The sequence below is a fragment of the Melozone crissalis genome, unplaced genomic scaffold, assembly GCF_028551555.1.
Source record: "Melozone crissalis strain CALT ecotype California unplaced genomic scaffold, PUWL_Pcris_2 ptg000012l_1, whole genome shotgun sequence".
Classification (NCBI taxonomy): domain Eukaryota; kingdom Metazoa; phylum Chordata; class Aves; order Passeriformes; family Passerellidae; genus Melozone; species Melozone crissalis.
This window is the reverse complement of record NW_026535790.1, coordinates 16,184,177-16,201,855: the sequence shown is the minus strand read 5'-3', so window position 1 is coordinate 16,201,855 and position 17,679 is coordinate 16,184,177. Positions and strand designations below refer to the sequence as shown.

Here is a 17,679-nt window from a genome sequence, read left to right as displayed (position 1 = left end):
CACACCACCCTGCACCTGGCTGGGAGGAGGGTTGGAACAGGATGATCTTCAACGTCCTTTCCAACCCAGATCTTTCTGTGAATCTCCGGAGTGTTTGTTTCTCTGCTCAAGTTCCCTATCTCTTGCCAGTTTCCTGGGTCTGACAGATTCCCAGCTATCCCCCATCTTTCACTCAGCTGAATAAAATCCCTGAAATGCCTCTTAGGTAAAGCATTCCAGCCATGGAGGGAGGTCAGACAGAAGCAATCAGAGGGATCAGACAGTGATTAGTGGGCTGAAAATACAGCCAGAGCACAGGGGACAGACACCCTGAGGCTTCCCAAGGCCTCCTGAACAGCACCATGTCCTGCTCCAGCCTGAGGTCCTCAGGGACCAGCAGCATGAGCCGGGGGCTGGCATTGCCCTTGCTGAGAAAACCAGGCTGTTTGATCTACGATCTGGGGGTCCCTCCAGTCTTGGTTGAGACCAAGACCTACAGATCATACAGACCTACAGACCTGCACACAGCACCATGCAGATAAATCCCAAGTGGGAAAAGAACAGCCAGAGCTAAAGGGTGATGTAGGCACGTAACAGTTTGCCTGCTGAGCTTCCACTGTGCCATGAGGCCAATGGGTTGCAGTGTCACGCTCCCCTGGGACCTTGGCAGGCCAGAAGGGAGCACTGGGGGCCAGAGGCCACGTTATGCCAGATCAGGACAGTGCCACACTCTCCAGCAGCAGCACACAGCCAGCGCTGGCAGTGACGTGACCCCCATGCCACCAGGAGGACGAGGGGACACATGCGCGGTCCCCATCTGCAGCGGAGCTTGCTGGTGCCCCGCAAGTGGCACGGTGCCCGCAGTGGACAGACGGGAGCGGTGGGTGGGTGGCAATGACAGCAGCGTTAATCATTTCTGTGGCACCGCGCACGCAGGCGGCAGGAAAAGCCCATGGCGGGCACAGCCCATGGCAGGCAGTGCCCATGGTGAGCACAGCCCGTGGCAGGCACAGCCACTGCCGAGGTCTGCACGGGGGAGCCTCTCCTGCCCGCTCAGTGGGAACGGGGCACGGGGAGCCTCGCCCGCCCAGCAGGAACGGGGCACGGGGAGCCTCTCCTGCCCAGCAGGAACGGGGCACGGGGAGCCTCGCCCGCCCAGCAGGAACGGGGCACGGGGAGCCTCTCCTGCCCGCCCAGCAGGAACGGGGCACGGGGAGCCTCTCCTGCGTGCCCAGCAGGAACGGGGCACGGGGAGCCTCTCCTGCGTGCCCAGCAGGAACGGGGCACGGGGAGCCTCTCCTGCCCAGCAGGAACGGGGCACGGGGAGCCTCTCCTGCCCGCCCAGCAGGAACGGGGCACGGGGAGCCTCTCCTGCCCAGCAGGAACGGGGCACGGGGAGCCTCTCCTGCCCGCCCAGCAGGAACGGGGCACGGGGAGCCTCTCCTGCCCAGCAGGAACGGGGCACGGGGAGCCTCTCCTGCCCGCCCAGCAGGAACGGGGCACGGGGAGCCTCTCCTGCCCAGCAGGAACGGGGCACGGGGAGCCTCGCCCGCCCAGCAGGAACGGGGCACGGGGAGCCTCTCCTGCCCAGCAGGAACGGGGCACGGGGAGCCTCTCCTGCCCGCCCAGCAGGAACGGGGCACGGGGAGCCTCGCCCGCCCAGCAGGAACGGGGCACGGGGAGCCTCTCCTGCCCGCCCAGCAGGAACGGGGCACGGGGAGCCTCTCCTGCGTGCCCAGCACAGCCACCCCGGGCTCCGCTGGCCCCGGGCGTTGCTGTCCCGTTCCTCCCTGCCCCGTTTCCCGCTCTGCGGAGAGGGGCGAGCGGCGCCAGCTCCGGGCGCTCCCAGATCGATATCAGACAGAGCTGCGCTCCCGCTCCAGCTGCCCACACACACATCCCTGCAGCGCCCGGCCAGGGGGACGGCAGCCCGCCCCCGCAGGCCGGCAGCCAAGGGGTTAAAGTGCCTTGTTACTGCTTCTGGAGCCGGGCTTCACTTATTTGCAGCCGGAATTCCCCAGGAGCCTGGGCTTTTACTAGTGGCTCTGCTGTAGAACCATGTCATTATAGATTGCAAGTTCCTTAAAGGTCAGCTAACACAACACAATTGAATCATATTAGTGAGCATAGCGAGCTGATATTTTCCTAGGAAAACCCATAAAGCAGATTGTTTGCTGCAGAGAAACACACTGTTGTATAGCAAAGCCGGTGTAATCGTCTGCACAAACAAACAAGTGGTTTGTGAGAAAACCCTCCCATGCTGCAGATCCTCGGGGCGGGAGCCAGCAGGACCAAGTGCTGGGCATTCAGCACGTTGGATTTCAGCTTGGGTCACAGGACTGAAATACATCGCAAAAGACAAGTAGGGAAATAAACAATTTCCAAGTGTATTGTTGAGAGACAAATACTCGATATTTCATTTAATGTCTGGATGCAGGTAGCGGTTAATCCAAGACCGTGCTATTAAAGAAATGCAGAATTGATTGTGAGGATGATTGAAGATTTCTGAAGAGCACAATTTCCATGGCCATGATGACCCCACCTTTTTTTTTTCCTAATTTGCCTGTAATCTATTTGGACAAATCCTTTTATCACATTTATTTCCTTTAAAAGTTCCAACAGTGTGATTAATTACAGAACTTTGCAGTCCTACTTACCCTACTGCAGGCTCTAATTTTGCTTCCTTTTAAAATGGCTTTCCATCCCTAATAGACCCCTTTCCTTGTCCAGCTCCTTTGCTTTGTCCCTCTGAAATCCGCTGTCACTGACCCATCACACAGGCAGCCACCCATCCTGCCTGAACCTGCAGTTCCAGCTGGAGCCACCCAGCACCAGTGGCCACTTGCTCTCCAGAAGGGCACAGGCCTTTCTGTGGGGAGAGGAAAGACAAAACCTCTTTTTCCAGAAATTTGGGTGCTTGTCAGACCCCAGGGTCTGCAGCCCCTCCACTAGCCTGGAAATTCTCATTTGGTTCTAGGTTTAACTTCAGAATGAAAAAGCAACTGGAATCAGCACAACTGCTTTAACCTTCCCCAGTCACAGAAAGAGGAGGAAAAGTAATTAAAACCATAATTTTGAGTACACAAAGCCACATCTCCTCCCGTTGACCTTCAACACGTGCGTCAGCTGTCCGGGGCAGCAGAGCAGGAACAGCACTGGCTCCCACTCCCACCGTGTGGCTCTCCTCTGCTGCATTTCATCATGTCCCACACAAACAGTGGTGAAACACAGGCAGAAAAACAATTAGATTTAAATCTCGTTTCCTCTTTCTATCTTGCCTTTTTCTTTTCTCTACTTAGATGCTCCTCAGTGCGCTGATGGGATTTGTGTTTAGCACAGTGCGAAACGAATGATTTATGGTCAGTCCGCAGCGCACACTCCCAATGCCATTGCAGCCCCTGAAAGGGCACTCAAGAGCGGCCAGGCGAGAGTGCCCTGGCACTGTGTGTGACCCTCTGTACACGCTGCCCACACGGTCCCTGCTGTCCTGGCTCTCTCAGCGCCCCTGTGCTTTCCTCACACTGCGCTGGGCTCTGCTCAGGGAGGAAATGGGACCAGGACCCTGACCAGCTCCAGCCCCTGCAGCCAGGCAGCACGCCCAGTGCTGCCACAAACCTCCCGCTGGTTTCACTGGTGCCTCAGCTCAGATTGGCTCGTGCCCCATCTGAGCCAGGCAGGAGCTCGAGTCCCTGCGTTCCATTACCAACAGGCAATGCAAGGGCCACGTGAGAACGGACCAGACCCCACAACCCAAGCATGGTCAGGAGCACAGCACACTGAAGGCTGCAGTGGCTCAGGTGCCTCAGTCCTACCAAAGGTCCCTGGGACAGGTCAGATTCTCCTGGTGGCTCTGAACGTGGCTCTGTCAGCGCAGCTCTGGCGGCTCTGCACCAGCAGTGCCCTTCATTAATTCCTAATGCTGCCCCAAGTGCATCTCCTGTCCTCCAGGGTTTGGCAGCCCCTGAGAGCTGGGGCACAGAGCACAGCTCCCTACCTTCCTTCCACACATAACAAGAAGCCAAATGAAATAATGAAAGAAACTCATTTTAATGCCACAGAGGGAATTGTTTTATTGCTAAAGCAGCAAATAGAACTAATTGAATCCACTGGAAAAAAAAAAAGGCGCAAAGGAATGGAAAGGGTAGGTGTGGAACACAGACAAAAAGGGCGAGCTGGAGCCTGAATATTCATGGACCTAGAAACCGCAAACCCTTGAATGCAAAATATCTTCATAACTGATCATATGCCAATGGCAATGCCTGCACAGCTCGGAGACAGGCTTGGAATGTTTGCATTTACAAGATTTTTTTAAGTAATATTATGGAACAAATTCTCTGGTTCATTAAGCTGCTTTGCACCTCCCTGGTACAAGAGAACATCCTGGGAGTGAGCACAGGACTGGCACAGGCTCCCACCAACGCTGAGCATAGGGCAGGTGGCCGCGCACACCTGGCACAGCTGTGGTGTCCCCAGTGCCAGGCAGAGGGGCAGCAGCTGCCTGCCTGCTCTGGGGCCATGGGGCAGCTCTGAGCTCCGCCCCTGCCATGGGCCTGGCTGGGCTGCCCAGCTGGGGCACCCCAAATCTCCTCCCCTTGCAATGCCGCCAGCTACACCTGCCACAGGCTTTTAAACTTGGTTTTCAGCGAATCTCAATTTTCAGTGGCAACATATACATTAATATGGGGGTTACATTTTAATTAAGGCAGCACTCATGTTTTTCATTACAATACTAAGTCATCCAGTGAGGAACACCAAGGATATAAATCCCATTAATGAAGAAGGAGATACGTAACCTGCACTGCATGCTCCAGCACAGAGGCACCTGTACAAGATGACTCTCATACAAAGTGCAAGGTGAGAAACTGGATTAGAAATGCAGTTTATACTCCCAAGGGCCATACAATGCTCATCTGGCACCACAGGCCCTGGATCTGCACCCAGCAGGCACCCAAAACACCAGTCCTACCTCAATCTATTTTCCCATCCTGAGAGAGAGCCCAAGGCACAACTCGGGTGCTGGGTACATATATGTTTGTATATATGCTTATTTAAGCTGCTGGTGGGGGATACAGTGCCTGGGTCCCTCCTGGACACCCCCAGCCACGCGTGGGAGGGGAAGGGCTGCAGCTGAGACCCTCCCCAACAGCAGCAGCAGCGCTGCAGGATGAGGTGTCTCCCAGCCTTGGGCTAACTGGGGGCTCAGCTCTCCCCAGGCTCACTGAAGGCGGAGGCACTGGTGAAATCCACCTCTCCGCAAAGCCCTCCCTTCGTCCCTACACCAGCATCCCAAATCCTTACCCTCTGGGCACAGCAAAGAGCTTCAGGCTCACCTCTGCCTGCAACACACTCCAAGCATTAGGAAAAGTTAACGGGGGTCACGGGGGGAGCTGCACTGGGCAAAGCCATGCAGAGCACCCGGGGAAAGGAAGGACCCTGAGCTGGGCAGCAGGGACAGACCCACCACAGTGCCAGGGGGTCCCGAGCAGCCGGAGCCCCCAGACCCATCACCCACTGACAGCCAGCAGCTCTGAACTCACACTGATCAACAGGCTGCCTACACGGCCTGGCCATGGAAAGCACTGAGCTCACACACTGATCAACAGGCTCCTTACACGGCTGGGCCATGGGAAACACTGAACTTACACACTGATCAACAGGCTCCTTACACGGCCTGGCCATGGGAAACACTGAACTCACACTGATCAACAGGCTCCTTACATGGCCTGGCCATGGGAAACACTGAACTCACACTGATCAACAGGCTCCTTACATGGCCTGGCCATGGGAAAGCACTGAGCTCACACACTGATCAACAGGCTCCTTACATGGCCTGGCCATGGAAAGCACTGAACTCACACTGATCAACAGGCTGCCTACACGGCCTGGCCATGGAAAGCACTGAACTTACACACTGATCAACAGGCTGCCTACACAGCCTGGCCATGGCAATGCACTGAACTTACACACTGATCAACAGGCTCCTTACATGGCCTGGCCATGGGAAACACTGAACTTACACACTGATCAACAGGCTCCTTACATGGCCTGGCCATGGAAAGCACTGAACTCACACTCATCAACAGGCTCCTTACATGGCCTGGCCATGGAAAGCACTGAACTCACACTGATCAACAGGCTCCTTACACGGCCTCGCCATGGGAAAGCACTTCACCACTGCCTACTGCAAAAAAATGGCTGAGGAGTTCCTGATAAGGTTTTCCAAAGGAGCCCATCTGCAGCAGAGACATGGATTGCCTCCCACTGAGACAACCCTATCCCAAGACGAGAGTGCTTCAGAGTATTATGTGGGAACAGAGTAATAATAAAACACCTTGCTGCAACTTTAGCAGCAGTGGCTCTCGCAGAAAAGCCTGTAATGATCTAATAACACATTTCCCTTGCTGCCACTCCAGCCTTGTGAAATCCGGGGTACTTTAAGCCATAAATCCATCCCAGCTCTTCCTTTGTCATTAATTGTTAGGCTATTTGTATCACACATTTCACATACCAAATAGACTCCAATTTCATGGCGGACTAGACTGCAGAAATGCTTCTTTTAATCTTTTTTAATTTCAAAGTGGTACCAAACTTAAATATTTTCTAATGGAGTGTATGTTTTACTCACATCTAATAGTATCTCTACAATTTAGGAGCAATAAAAGTCAAGCTCCCGTCTGTACAATAAGCTTGCAGCTCTATTTCCGAAGTTCAATCAGTTAACCTAGGAGAGCAATAACTTCCCTACAATGAGTAACAGTGCAGAATAATATTTAGATAGAGATAAACCCTTTTTGCATAGGAAATTGCATTATGATTTGCTGGGTCTATGATATTCTCAGCAAGATGCTTTAGTTTACCAATGCAGTTGTTGCCTCAGGCATTTTTCCAGTGTTTCGATTTTTTGGGGAGGGTCTAGATGATTTTGAGCTGAGTAAGGAGCCCTTACCACTCCAGATCCCAGCGTGTGCAGCAGACCCAGCAACAGAGCTGCTGCAGCCTCTTCCCCACACTGGCAGCACAGGATGAGCAGCCAAACAGCAGCTGCCCCATCTCAGGGCTGTGCATCCTCAATCTCTGCCCTCCTGCCCCTCCTGCTCCTGCCTTTCTGTGCAGGGTGAACAGCTCATGTAGAGGAGGCAGAGCCCTTTGCTAGGGTACCCAGAGCCCTTTCCTGATGTACCAGTTCTCCTCAGTGCACCCTCCGGCTCCGCAAGCTCCGGTGCCACAGAGCATGAAGCAGAGGTGGTGATTGGTAATTCAGGAATTAAAAGGGTACAAATGAAGAGCCCTAAAATGAGCTTGAAGGTTGTGAGTGCTGACAGTGCACTGTGGGATCGATGCTGGTGCTCCCTGGGGAGCAGACCAAGGAGGGATGAACCAACAGCCACTTAAAGACCTCCAGCAGCAACGACTCCAGGATCCATAGGTCTGCCACCAGCATCTCTTGAGTCAGCACTTCGGATGGAAAACGGTCAGTTTGCCGTTGAACAAGCAGGACCAGGGCCCAGTAATTGAAAGTTTGTCACCTGCACAGGTGAGGCAGCACCTTCCACCCAGGGCTGAGCTGGGAGGTGACCCCTTCCCACATGTCTGGGGCTCAGGGCTGGGCAGCAGCTGAGCCGCCCGGGGCACACCTGGGGGAGCGCCAAGGGGCTGGGGCTGGTGCACGGCCCATGCTGGCTGGCACAGGCTGGGTGGGTCTGCTCAGCCCGGCTGGATGGGGGCAGCTCCTGCTGGGGCTGTGCCGTGCCCAGCTCCTGCCCTGGGGCTGTGCCGTGCCCAGCTCCTACCCTGGGGCTGTGCCGTGCCCAGCTCCTGCCCTGGGGCTGTGCCGTGCCCAGCTCCTGCCCTGGGGCTGTGCCGTGCCCAGCTCCTGCCCTGGGGCTGTGCCGTGCCCAGCTCCTGCTGGGGCTGTGCAATCCTCAGCTCCTGCCCTGGGGCTGTGCCGTGCCCAGCTCCTGCTGGGGCTGTGCCGTGCCCAGCTCCTGCCCTGGGGCTGTGCCGTGCCCAGCTCCTGCTCTGGGGCTGTGCCGTGCCCAGCTCCTGCCCTGGGGCTGTGCAATCCTCAGCTCCTGCCCTGGGGCTGTGCCGTGCCCAGCTCCTGCTCTGGGGCTGTGCCGTGCCCAGCTCCTGCCCTGGGGCTGTGCCGTGCCCAGCTCCTGCTCTGGGGCTGTGCCGTGCCCAGCTCCTGCTCTGGGGCTGTGCCGTGCCCAGCTCCTGCCCTGGGGCTGTGCCGTGCCCAGCTCCTGCCCTGGGGCTGTGCAATCCTCAGCTCCTGCCCTGGGGCTGTGCCATGCCCAGCTCCTGCTGGGGCTGTGCCATGCCCAGCTCCTGCTGGGGCTGTGCCGTGCCCAGCTCCTGCCCTGGGGCTGTGCCGTGCCCAGCTCCTGCCCTCGGGCTGTGCAATCCTCAGCTCCTGCTCTGGGGCTGTGCCGTGCCCAGCTCCTGCCCTGGGGCTGTGCCATGCCCAGCTCCTGCTCTGGGGCTGTGCAATCCTCAGCTCCTGCTCTGGGGCTGTGCCGTGCCCAGCTCCTGCCCTGGGGCTGTGCCATGCCCAGCTCCTGCCCTGGGGCTGTGCAATCCTCAGCTCCTGCTCTGGGGCTGTGCCATGCCCAGCTCCTGCTCTGGGGCTGTGCAATCCAGCCGTGGTTTACCACCCAGGCCTGGTGCTGACGTTGGCTTCCCACGAGCGTGCTCACGGCTCAGCTTAATTATATGAGTGTCCATCAAGAGCAAATACAGAGAGGGCAGAGCTGGGGCTGAAATAAAGTCATCTGCAGATGTGGATGAGCACTAATACTAAATATATTAGTGTACACATCTCAGTGCAAGATGAAAGGAAATACACTCTGAAACAAAGGAGAACTGCAGATCTGGGCTATCACAGCAGCGCTGCTCTGCTCGGATCCAAAATAATTACTGCTAATAAAGGAGGGGGCCAAGTCCAGTCCAGCCTGGCTCTGAAGGGAATGGAAATCAGATTTTGGCTTGAAATGTGTTATAGCAATCTCTGTAATACAAAATAAAGTCTGGCAGATGGAGTTATTTTTATCCAGAGCTAGTTCTGTTTAGTAGGTCGGTGGCTATAACTGATGTCCCTTTGCTATTTCCTCTTCCCCCAGGTCCCCCTGCCTCAGTTTCTCCAGGCACTGACAAGATTGGAGCAGACAACTCCAGTATATTTTGGGAGGATCCTACTTAGCTGTAAAAATCAATTGTGAATTTTGCATCCACCCCCAGCATTTGGCCTGTTTATATTGCCAAATATATTCTGTAAAGAAGTACCGTACTTCACAGGAGAGCTTGTCAAGGTAAATACCTTAATTTACATAAAATGTGACTAGCAATTGAAATGTTAAAGCCATAAAGAGCAAGTTTATGATCCATCCTTGATGCCTGGATGTATAATATGACAAGGGGGGAAACACTGTGCCTTGCAACATTTACTAAATTGGTGTTTTAACACTGGGGAGGGAAATGGGAGACTCTGGAAAAAAAGGTTGGAGGGTTTTTCTGAGGGCTGTTTTCTGGCTTTTTTCTTCTCTCTTTCCATAAGTGTGAATTTTTCCCCAGCCTTCTGCAGCTAGCTTTCAAGACTCTCCTTCAGCTTGGAAGCTGCAGCCACCTCACTAACAAATGGGGGGAGCAGTGCCCGAGTGCCATCGCGGAGCAGAGTCTGAGCTCGGCCGTGCCAGGGAGAGGAGCTGCTCGTGGCAGGGTCAGGGCCCATCCTGCCACTCCCCCATGCTGCTGACAGATACCTGTGGTCTAAACAGGAATTTCTCACTGCGATTGAACAGACTCTTGCAATTCTGGGGCTCCTTTAAACTTCTTCAAATTCAGGGGAAACCAATTTAAACCTCATACAACCCTAAATAATACTTATTTAAAAGGGGATTAAAAGCCTAAAATGAGCTCGTGCTCACATGAACACAGCAGTGAAATTACAGTATCCACACTGTATGCTCTGGAAAGTTTGATCATGGAGGTTCCTGGCCTGGACTCCATACAAATGTTTCAGCCATTCATTCATGCTCATACCCTCACACCCTTCACAATTCATTGAAACCCTTCAAGCAAAAATCATTTGAAAGAAATTACCTCTGTGTATCACCGTCTGAGCAGTGAGAAATGTCCCACATGATCCAGCCCAGCCCCCAAAGCAATAAAATTTCTGCTGAAGTGCATGAAATAATGACTCAGAGAAAAGGAGTCCCCATGAAAAGAAGAGGCAAAAGAAACCCATGAAAAGAAAAAGACTCTGACCTTTGTCGATACAAGGTGTCACAAATTTGTGTTGGAATTTTGACTTTGAAAATGTAAAGCCCTTGCCCACAACTCTCTTTGAGAAGCTGTTGTTCCTGCTCTGGCAGAGTGAGCCTTGCCAGCCAGGGAGCCAGCAGGGCTCAGGTGCATCATTTAAACCACGGAATGCGACCACCCAACACTCCCCTCTTGCTTCTCCAGGGGGCTGCTTTTCCCCAGGCCTGTTTCTGAGTTTTCTGTAACTCTACATGCACGAGCAGTAGTGCGCTCACAAAGAGAGCCAAGCTCACAAATTCTGACATCCCAGACAACACAAACCATTAGCACCAAAGCACCAGCCTGTTTACAAAGCGGGTAATTGAGCAAAATCCTAGAGAAAGGATGTTCTTGAGACTGCAGTGCAACAGTTCAATGATTTTGGGCTGGTGACATGTGCTGGTTTCTTTCCCACATGCTCCAAGGGACGTTCCCTTGGAAGTCATTGGAAGAGGCATCCCCAGCACGCGTGGCTGGTGTGCTGAGCCCCGTGTCCACAGCCCTCCAGGAGAGCTGTGTGCTGCTCCCGGCTCCTCACACGCCCTGGGATCAGAGTGGGAGCAGGGCAGAGCCCAGCTGGGCCTGCTGGGATGCCACCCTGGTCACCCCATCCCGGACACCCCCGTGCCAGGCAGAGCGGGCAGTGCCCGGGGGCTGCGAGGGGCACAGAGAGCACCCTGTGCCTCCTGTGCTCACTGCCACCCACAAACACGCTCCCCATGGAGCAGAAGCAGGGACAAGCCCTGCAGGAGCTGCTCCAGGGCCCTCCCGGCAGCGCTGGCCCCGGCACTTCTCTCACTCTCTTTGCAGGAAGAGCCAGAGCAGCACACAGGGGCTGCAGGTGCTGAGAGCAGCTGCCATTCCCATGGCTACAACTGAGCGGCATGTGGATAACCAGCATCAGGTGACAAAACACTGCAAATAGACACAATTCATTCCTTCACCCCATTCCTTGAGCTGAAGCAGAGCAGAAAGGAGGGAGACAAGTGCTGCCCAGGAAGGGTGCAGGGGGGTTCCCCGGCTCAGCACACAAGGCAGGGCAGAGCCAGGAGACCCTGAGCTCTGGCACACAGCAGATTCACTGCAGTGGCTGGAGGATGCAGAAGGAAATCCGTGCCTGCTGCTGGAATGGCCTCTCATCAGTCCCCAGATGGGTGAAACCGGGAGCCAACCAGCACAAAGCCTGACCCCTGCTCGCAGTCCCCAGCCCAGAGCCGACCCAGGTGTCAGCAAAGTCCAATACACTGGATCCACAGAGGAGAGAGGCAGCTGAGTCACTACATTTCAGCAAAACCAACTCACAGCAGGGCCCAGAAACAAAATCAATACACTTTCCCTAAGTTACCAGAAGTGCAGTGGGTACAGCACTCTGGGAAGGCCTTTTGCAGAGAAACACAGCGGTTCCCAGGCTCTGCAGCTGTGCCTGTGGGCAAGAGCAGACCCCAGTCCATCCTTCCATTGTAGGTGTTCCCACAGTGCCGCCGGCACAGGCTCACAGCGCTGATGGAAAGGGTTTGATTTCCTGAATGCCCCGAGCTGATCGGAACAGCGCAGGCATTAGCCAGCAACACAATTACAGCTCACAGCGAGGTACAGCTCACAGCTGTGAGGTGGCACTGTGTGGGATGAGGCTGAAATGGCCCCAGGCTGTTGCTGCCCAGCAGCTGTTAGGGGACGCTGGAGGAGGGTCCCCGCACGCATCCCTGGACACAATTCCTGCCAGCAGCCATGGCAGCAAGAGCCAAGGCTGGATCGTCCCCGGGCACGCAGGGCTGGCCCCACTGCCCCAGGTCAGCGCAGGAAGGAGGGTGAGATGGCCCCGGGGGGAGCAGAGCCCGTGGCACAAACAGCAACACACAACAGCCCCCTGCCCCACACAGACCAGCTCAGCATCCCCAGGGACGGCACTGGCAGTGCCAGCTCCCAGGCACGGCCCGCGGCTGCAGGAACCGCTCACCCTGAGCACGTGCTTATTGCTGAGGGAAGAGCTCCTGTCATGGCATTATTCATTGTTTGTATGAGGCCAGCAGCTCACCAAAGCACACGCAGGCCTGACTGCTCGGGAGAACACTCCAAAAACCCAGACAAGCAGTGCAAATAGCATTAGACATGCAAGCCACTCCACTCCTGTCATGGTGACTGCTCCTGCAGCCGGGCCACTCCACACACACAGCTACACCCCGTCCAAGCACTCAGCACTGGAGACCAGGCAGAGAGGGGAATGCGATCTAATCACAGATACTGCTGCAGCCTCTCCATGAGGGCTCCACTGAGGAGGAAGCAAGGAGTAAAGAAACGTGCATGTACACACAGCATTTAACTCTTCCAACCAGCAAACCCTAAAATCCAATTTCAACTCACCACTATCAAGTGTCCTTTTTGTGTTATGGAAATTATATTTGTTTTAAAACCACAAGTTTGTTTTCAAAATATTGTTACAAATCCCCAGTTTTTCTGCTAAAGGTAGGATGTCAAGATAGCCTTGAAAGGGTAACGTGACAGAACTGAACCCCCTCACCATGCTGAGCCTGCAGACAGCTGGGGATGGTGGCTGGGAGCACTGGGCTGTTCCACTCAGCTCACAAAACCTCAAGGGTGCCCAGGTGATGAACTCTCCTGTGCTGGTCATTTGCACCAGCAGAAAGACACAACTAAAGCCCTCCCCATGGCTTGGGGCTCCCACTCCCTTCACACAGTCACCTGAGCATTTCTCTTCCAAAACCTCCAGAGCAGTCACCAGCAGCATCTGAGCACCCCCAGGCACTGGATCTGCACGGGTGAACCCACAGGTGCAGGGCAGCGTGCCACTGACCCTGCAGGCAGGATCACCTCCCCTCCTTCCCCAGTGACACAGAGCCCCCGGCCCCACAGCGGCTGCAGGGCTGCCCTGCGCACCCTGCCCCCCTCCCTGGGCCCTCTCCCCTCTGAGACTGAACCGAGGCCCCCAGCACCAGGAGACAAACCTGCCCAGGTGCTAGGCACTGCAGGCAGCCTGCAGCTCCCACCATCCACAGCATCCCCACACAGCTGTGTGCCCTTGATCCACGCGCAGGCAGGGAACTCAGACATGTCCCAAATGCTGTGCCTGCGCTTGTAATGAGCATTTATGGATGTAATCTCCGTTCCCTGGTCTCAGAGGCCTCTGTGTCATTCTGCCATCCTTTCTGTGCTCTGAGAAAGGCTCTCAGTGCTTTCCCAAACGCAGGATAGCTCAGGGCAGAGCTCCTGGCACAGGCCATGCCCACTGAGGCATGAGCATCACACTGGAGAGAGCAAATGCCCGCAGTCCAGCCTGGCCGTGGGGGACGTGTGGAGATCCCCGTGCCTGAGCACGGCAGAGAGCAGGGGGACGCTTGGACACTGGCTACAAACCAGCAGCAGCTCCTGCAGGAAAGCTGGCATATCCTGGGGAGGGAAGGAGCAAGTTAAAGACAACGGCTTACAAAGAACAGCAGAGGAAGCCTGGATCTCGTTTAAGGAAAGCTGTACCATGGAACTTGTCTTTCAGACAGCCCAGCATTAGGACGGACAGAACCATAAACTGCAGCCACACAAACAACCCTGGCAGCATAACAGAAACTAACCAAAACTAATCTTGGCCCAGTTTGCACCAGTTTGTGTGTGGAAAGACCTCTGTTTGCAATTGCGCATGAACTGAGCTAAAGAGATCAGAGACAGCACACAAACCTTCAGCTTTCCCTACAGGCTGCCAGCAAAAAACAGAGCCAGCAGTGTGGAACTGCCACCCTGCACGGCACCCTGTCCCCAGCAGCACAGAGCTGGCAGCCCCCGGCCCAGTGCCTGCAGCAGCTCCAGCCCCTGAGAGAGATCCTGGACCACACAGCCAGAGCGTTTAGGGCTTTTCAGTCTCAAGGCAGCAAAGACACAGGTGAAGCAGCATGGAGCACACAAAGAAATGGCAAAGCCCTGGCACCGTCTCCATTTCACAGGAGAAACCATGGTGGAGAAGGCATTTCCCTTTCCTCCAGCCCTCGAGGCTGGCAGATAACCTGGTGACTGAACAACTAAGCAAGGAACCCTGAAGGTCTGCCATTCCCTTTTTTCACTATGTAAGAAAAAATCTGACCGTGTTAAAAGCTCACAGTGTGTAATGCAGAAGTCACCATAAGGAGGTGACTTCAACAGTTGCTTCTTTGCCAAAAAGACATTGACATTTCTGTGGACAGGAAAAAAACCTCTAATTACTCTACCTGGGACACAGCTATGAGCTGTCAGCCTCCCTAGTGCACTCAGTCAGGTAATCTCAGAGGTCAGAAGAAGCAGCTGCTGGGATGGACGGTGAGCTTTCCCCATCCTGTTCTTGGTCTGTGTTTGTGTGGCACTAAAAGCCAGCCCATGACGACAGCCTGGCACCAGTACAGCCCCAGGGCAGTTGTGGCTGCTGCGGAGGCTCAGAGCACCAGCAATGTCCTGCCCTGCAGGGCTGGGCACTCTTGAGGGAGGGGGGAGAAGCACCTGTTTGTGTTGGGCGGGTGTGAAGGTACCTGCAGGCCAGGCAGGCAGGGCTGGCACGGCACAGAGCAGCAGCCATTCCTGACCCATCCCACAGCCTGCTCTGCCCAGTGAAGGTACCAGTGGTCAGGCAGGCAGGGCACACACAGCACGGAGCAGCAGCCATTCCTGACCCATCACATCACACAGCCTGCTCTGCCCAGAGCTCACACACCGAGGGTGCCCCAGCCTGTTCTCCCACCTCTCCTGCCCCAGCAGCAGAGCTGCAGGGCTTGAAATGAGCAGCACAGCCCAGAGAGCTGCTGCAGGGATAGAAAATACCAAACTGCAAATGGAAACCTGTGTGTGCCTCTTACTCCACGAGAGGAGCTACACCCACTCACTAGCCCTTTTCTAGTAGCATAACTTTAAAGATGAAAAAGCAACTGCTCATCATATTCAGTGCTTGATCTTCTTCTGCCTGTTTTAAATGAAACCAAACTTTTTATGTGCTACTTTCTACCCTCTTCTAGCCAGTTTTCTAAACTTATTTTTCAAGGTTAAGCCTTTCTTCCAAGAAAATTCAATACAACAAAACACTGCGTCTGAAATTATATCTATAAACACAATAACTATATCCAGTCCTTTAGTTCTTCCCCCCATCAGAGCAGCAAACCAAAAACACTCTCAGGGACACCCTCACTTTCTCAGTGCTGATGTCCACTTCCATGAAATCCCTCCAGAAAATCCCACAGCATTTCACCACAGCCAAGCGGATGCCACACCAAGTGTTACGAAGACTTTCCTTCCACAATCCCCACAGAAGACTGCCTGGAGTTTGTCACCTTTAAACACCCCTGGTATACAGACCATGTACTTTATTTTAATAACGAGGGACCAGATAATCCTGGCAATAACTTGCCTGCTGCCTCTCATTTTTAGCTTCGTTTGCAGAGCAACTATGAAAGCTGCCATACTAGCCACAACAAGAACTTCACCAGCTCAGCCACACACCACTTTTTATCAAGAACCAGTATGGTTTGCTTTGAACTACAGAGCTACTGGGAGTTTTTAAGTTCTATTGATGTGCTGCATTCTGCTCAGAAATTTTTAAAGAGAGAGAAAAACACTAAGCCATCACAATCCACTGATTTCCTAAACCTGTCAAGACATTTAACACTTCCTTACTGCAGTCCAGTGTTTTCTAATAACCAGGACTTTTAGCATAAAATTCCTTTAAAATGTTACCCATTCCTTTAAAATGTTACTCAACAGTATTTAGAGACGTCTTCACAAACAGAATTAGATCTTGTCAATGGAAAAAAACTTCCTAACGTGGAACTTGTTGAATAAAGAGCAAACCCTATTTGTGAAGCAAAGCCTATGCTCACATGAAGGCAGCATCCTTCAGCCCTAGCAGCACCTGGATAACTTGCGATCTTGTTTATTTCAGTAATTATTAATTACCGACCTATTTAGGCGTATTTTACACCGACTGCAGCGGAACTGCTACGGCATGCTCACGCACTCGGAGCAGCCGAGAGGGACGTTACCGGAGATTTCCTGCTTTCCCCCCAGAACAGCACGCTTTCCACCGCGGCCGGGCGCGGCCCCGCCGACCCGCCCGCCCCGGCCCCGCGGGGTCCCGGAGCTCGCCCGGCTCGCAGCGGGGGCAGCGGGGACCCCCGGGACGGCGCCGGGGCTGCCGCCGCCCGGCACGGACACGCGTTCCTCCCGCCGCGGATGGCGCCGCAGCCCCCGCCCTCACCTGTACCACTCCAGCCCCTTCTCGTAGTTCCTGTCGAAGAAGTGGGGCTCGGTGCCCACGGCCCGCACGTCGGGGTGCGCCCGGATGGCCTCCAGCAGCGCCCGCGTCCCCCCCTTCTTCACCCCGATGATGAGGGCTTGCGGCAGCCGCTTCTCCCCGTAGTCCGGCGTGGTGCTGCTGCTGCCGCCGCCGCGGCTGCCCGGGCTGCCGGCCCGGCTCAGCTCCTCGTCCGTGGTGCTCGACTCCTGCGGGTCCCTCTCGAAGGCTCCGCTCTGCGCCGTGATCACCTCCCCGGGGGCCAGCTGCGCCCGCAGCCAGGTGTCCGCCGCCCCTTCCCGGCTGCCGTTGGAGGCCCGCGGCGGAGCGGCCGAGGGGCCCGGGGCGCCGGCGGAGCGCGGGGCCGCCGTGGCGGGGAAGGCGGTGGGGGAGCGCGGGGCCCCGGGGGCCGCCGAGGCGGGGAGCGCGGCGGGGGAGCGCAGGGCGGCCGGGCCGGTGCCCCCCATCAGGCTGTAGCACAGGTAGGTGAGGCACAGGGAGAGGCTGCACATGCAGAGCAGCTTCCGCGCCGGGGGCCCCTTAGAGCCGCGCCCGCCCGGCACCCCCGGCTGGGCGGGGGGGGACATGGCTGCTCCCCGCTCCTCGCCCCGGGCACCGGGCGCACATGGTGTCAGCCGCCGCCCGGCCGCCCCAGCCGCATGGGGCGCCGCTGCCCGCCCGCCCCGCCGCCGCCGGTGGGGGGGGGCCCCGCATGGCACGGTCGCCGCCGGCCCCCGCCGGGTACCGGGGCGCTGGGGCTCCGCGCGGCCGCGCTCCGGTGCCACCGGCTCCGCACTGTTGCCGCCCGAGTTCCTGCCGCGAAACTTTGTGCCGGGTGGGAGGCGGGAGCGCGTTCCCGGCGCGGGGAGGGCCCGGCCCGCCCCCGCCGCCGCCGATGCCGAGAGCGCGGGGAGAGCGGGGAGCGCGCCGGGCCGGGCCGGGCCGGGCCGGGCGGCGGAGGCGGCGCGGAGCAGCGGCCGGGCAGCACCGCGGACAGCGGCCGGGGATACCGGAGAGCCCCGGGCCGGGCAGCACCGCGGAGCCGCGGCCGGGCAGCCCCGAGACGCCCTGCCCGGGCAGGCCCCGCTGCCGCGGTCCCGCCGGCACACGCTGCTCGCCGCCGCCAGCCCTCGGCCGCCCCG

At 56.3% G+C, this 17,679-nt stretch overlaps 1 protein-coding gene across 1 annotated transcript in view; it reads right to left on the bottom strand.

Moving 5' to 3' along the window:
• HS3ST4 (heparan sulfate-glucosamine 3-sulfotransferase 4) overlaps window positions 1–17,124 on the bottom strand; it is a 52,795-nt gene extending 35,671 nt beyond the window's left edge. Inside the window, exon 1 of the mRNA XM_054271295.1 lies at window positions 16,502–17,124. Within this exon, the coding sequence (XP_054127270.1) occupies window positions 16,502–17,124 (623 nt within the window). The remainder of the gene's footprint in view (window positions 1–16,501) is intronic.
• Between the last annotated feature and the right edge of the window lie 555 nt (window positions 17,125–17,679).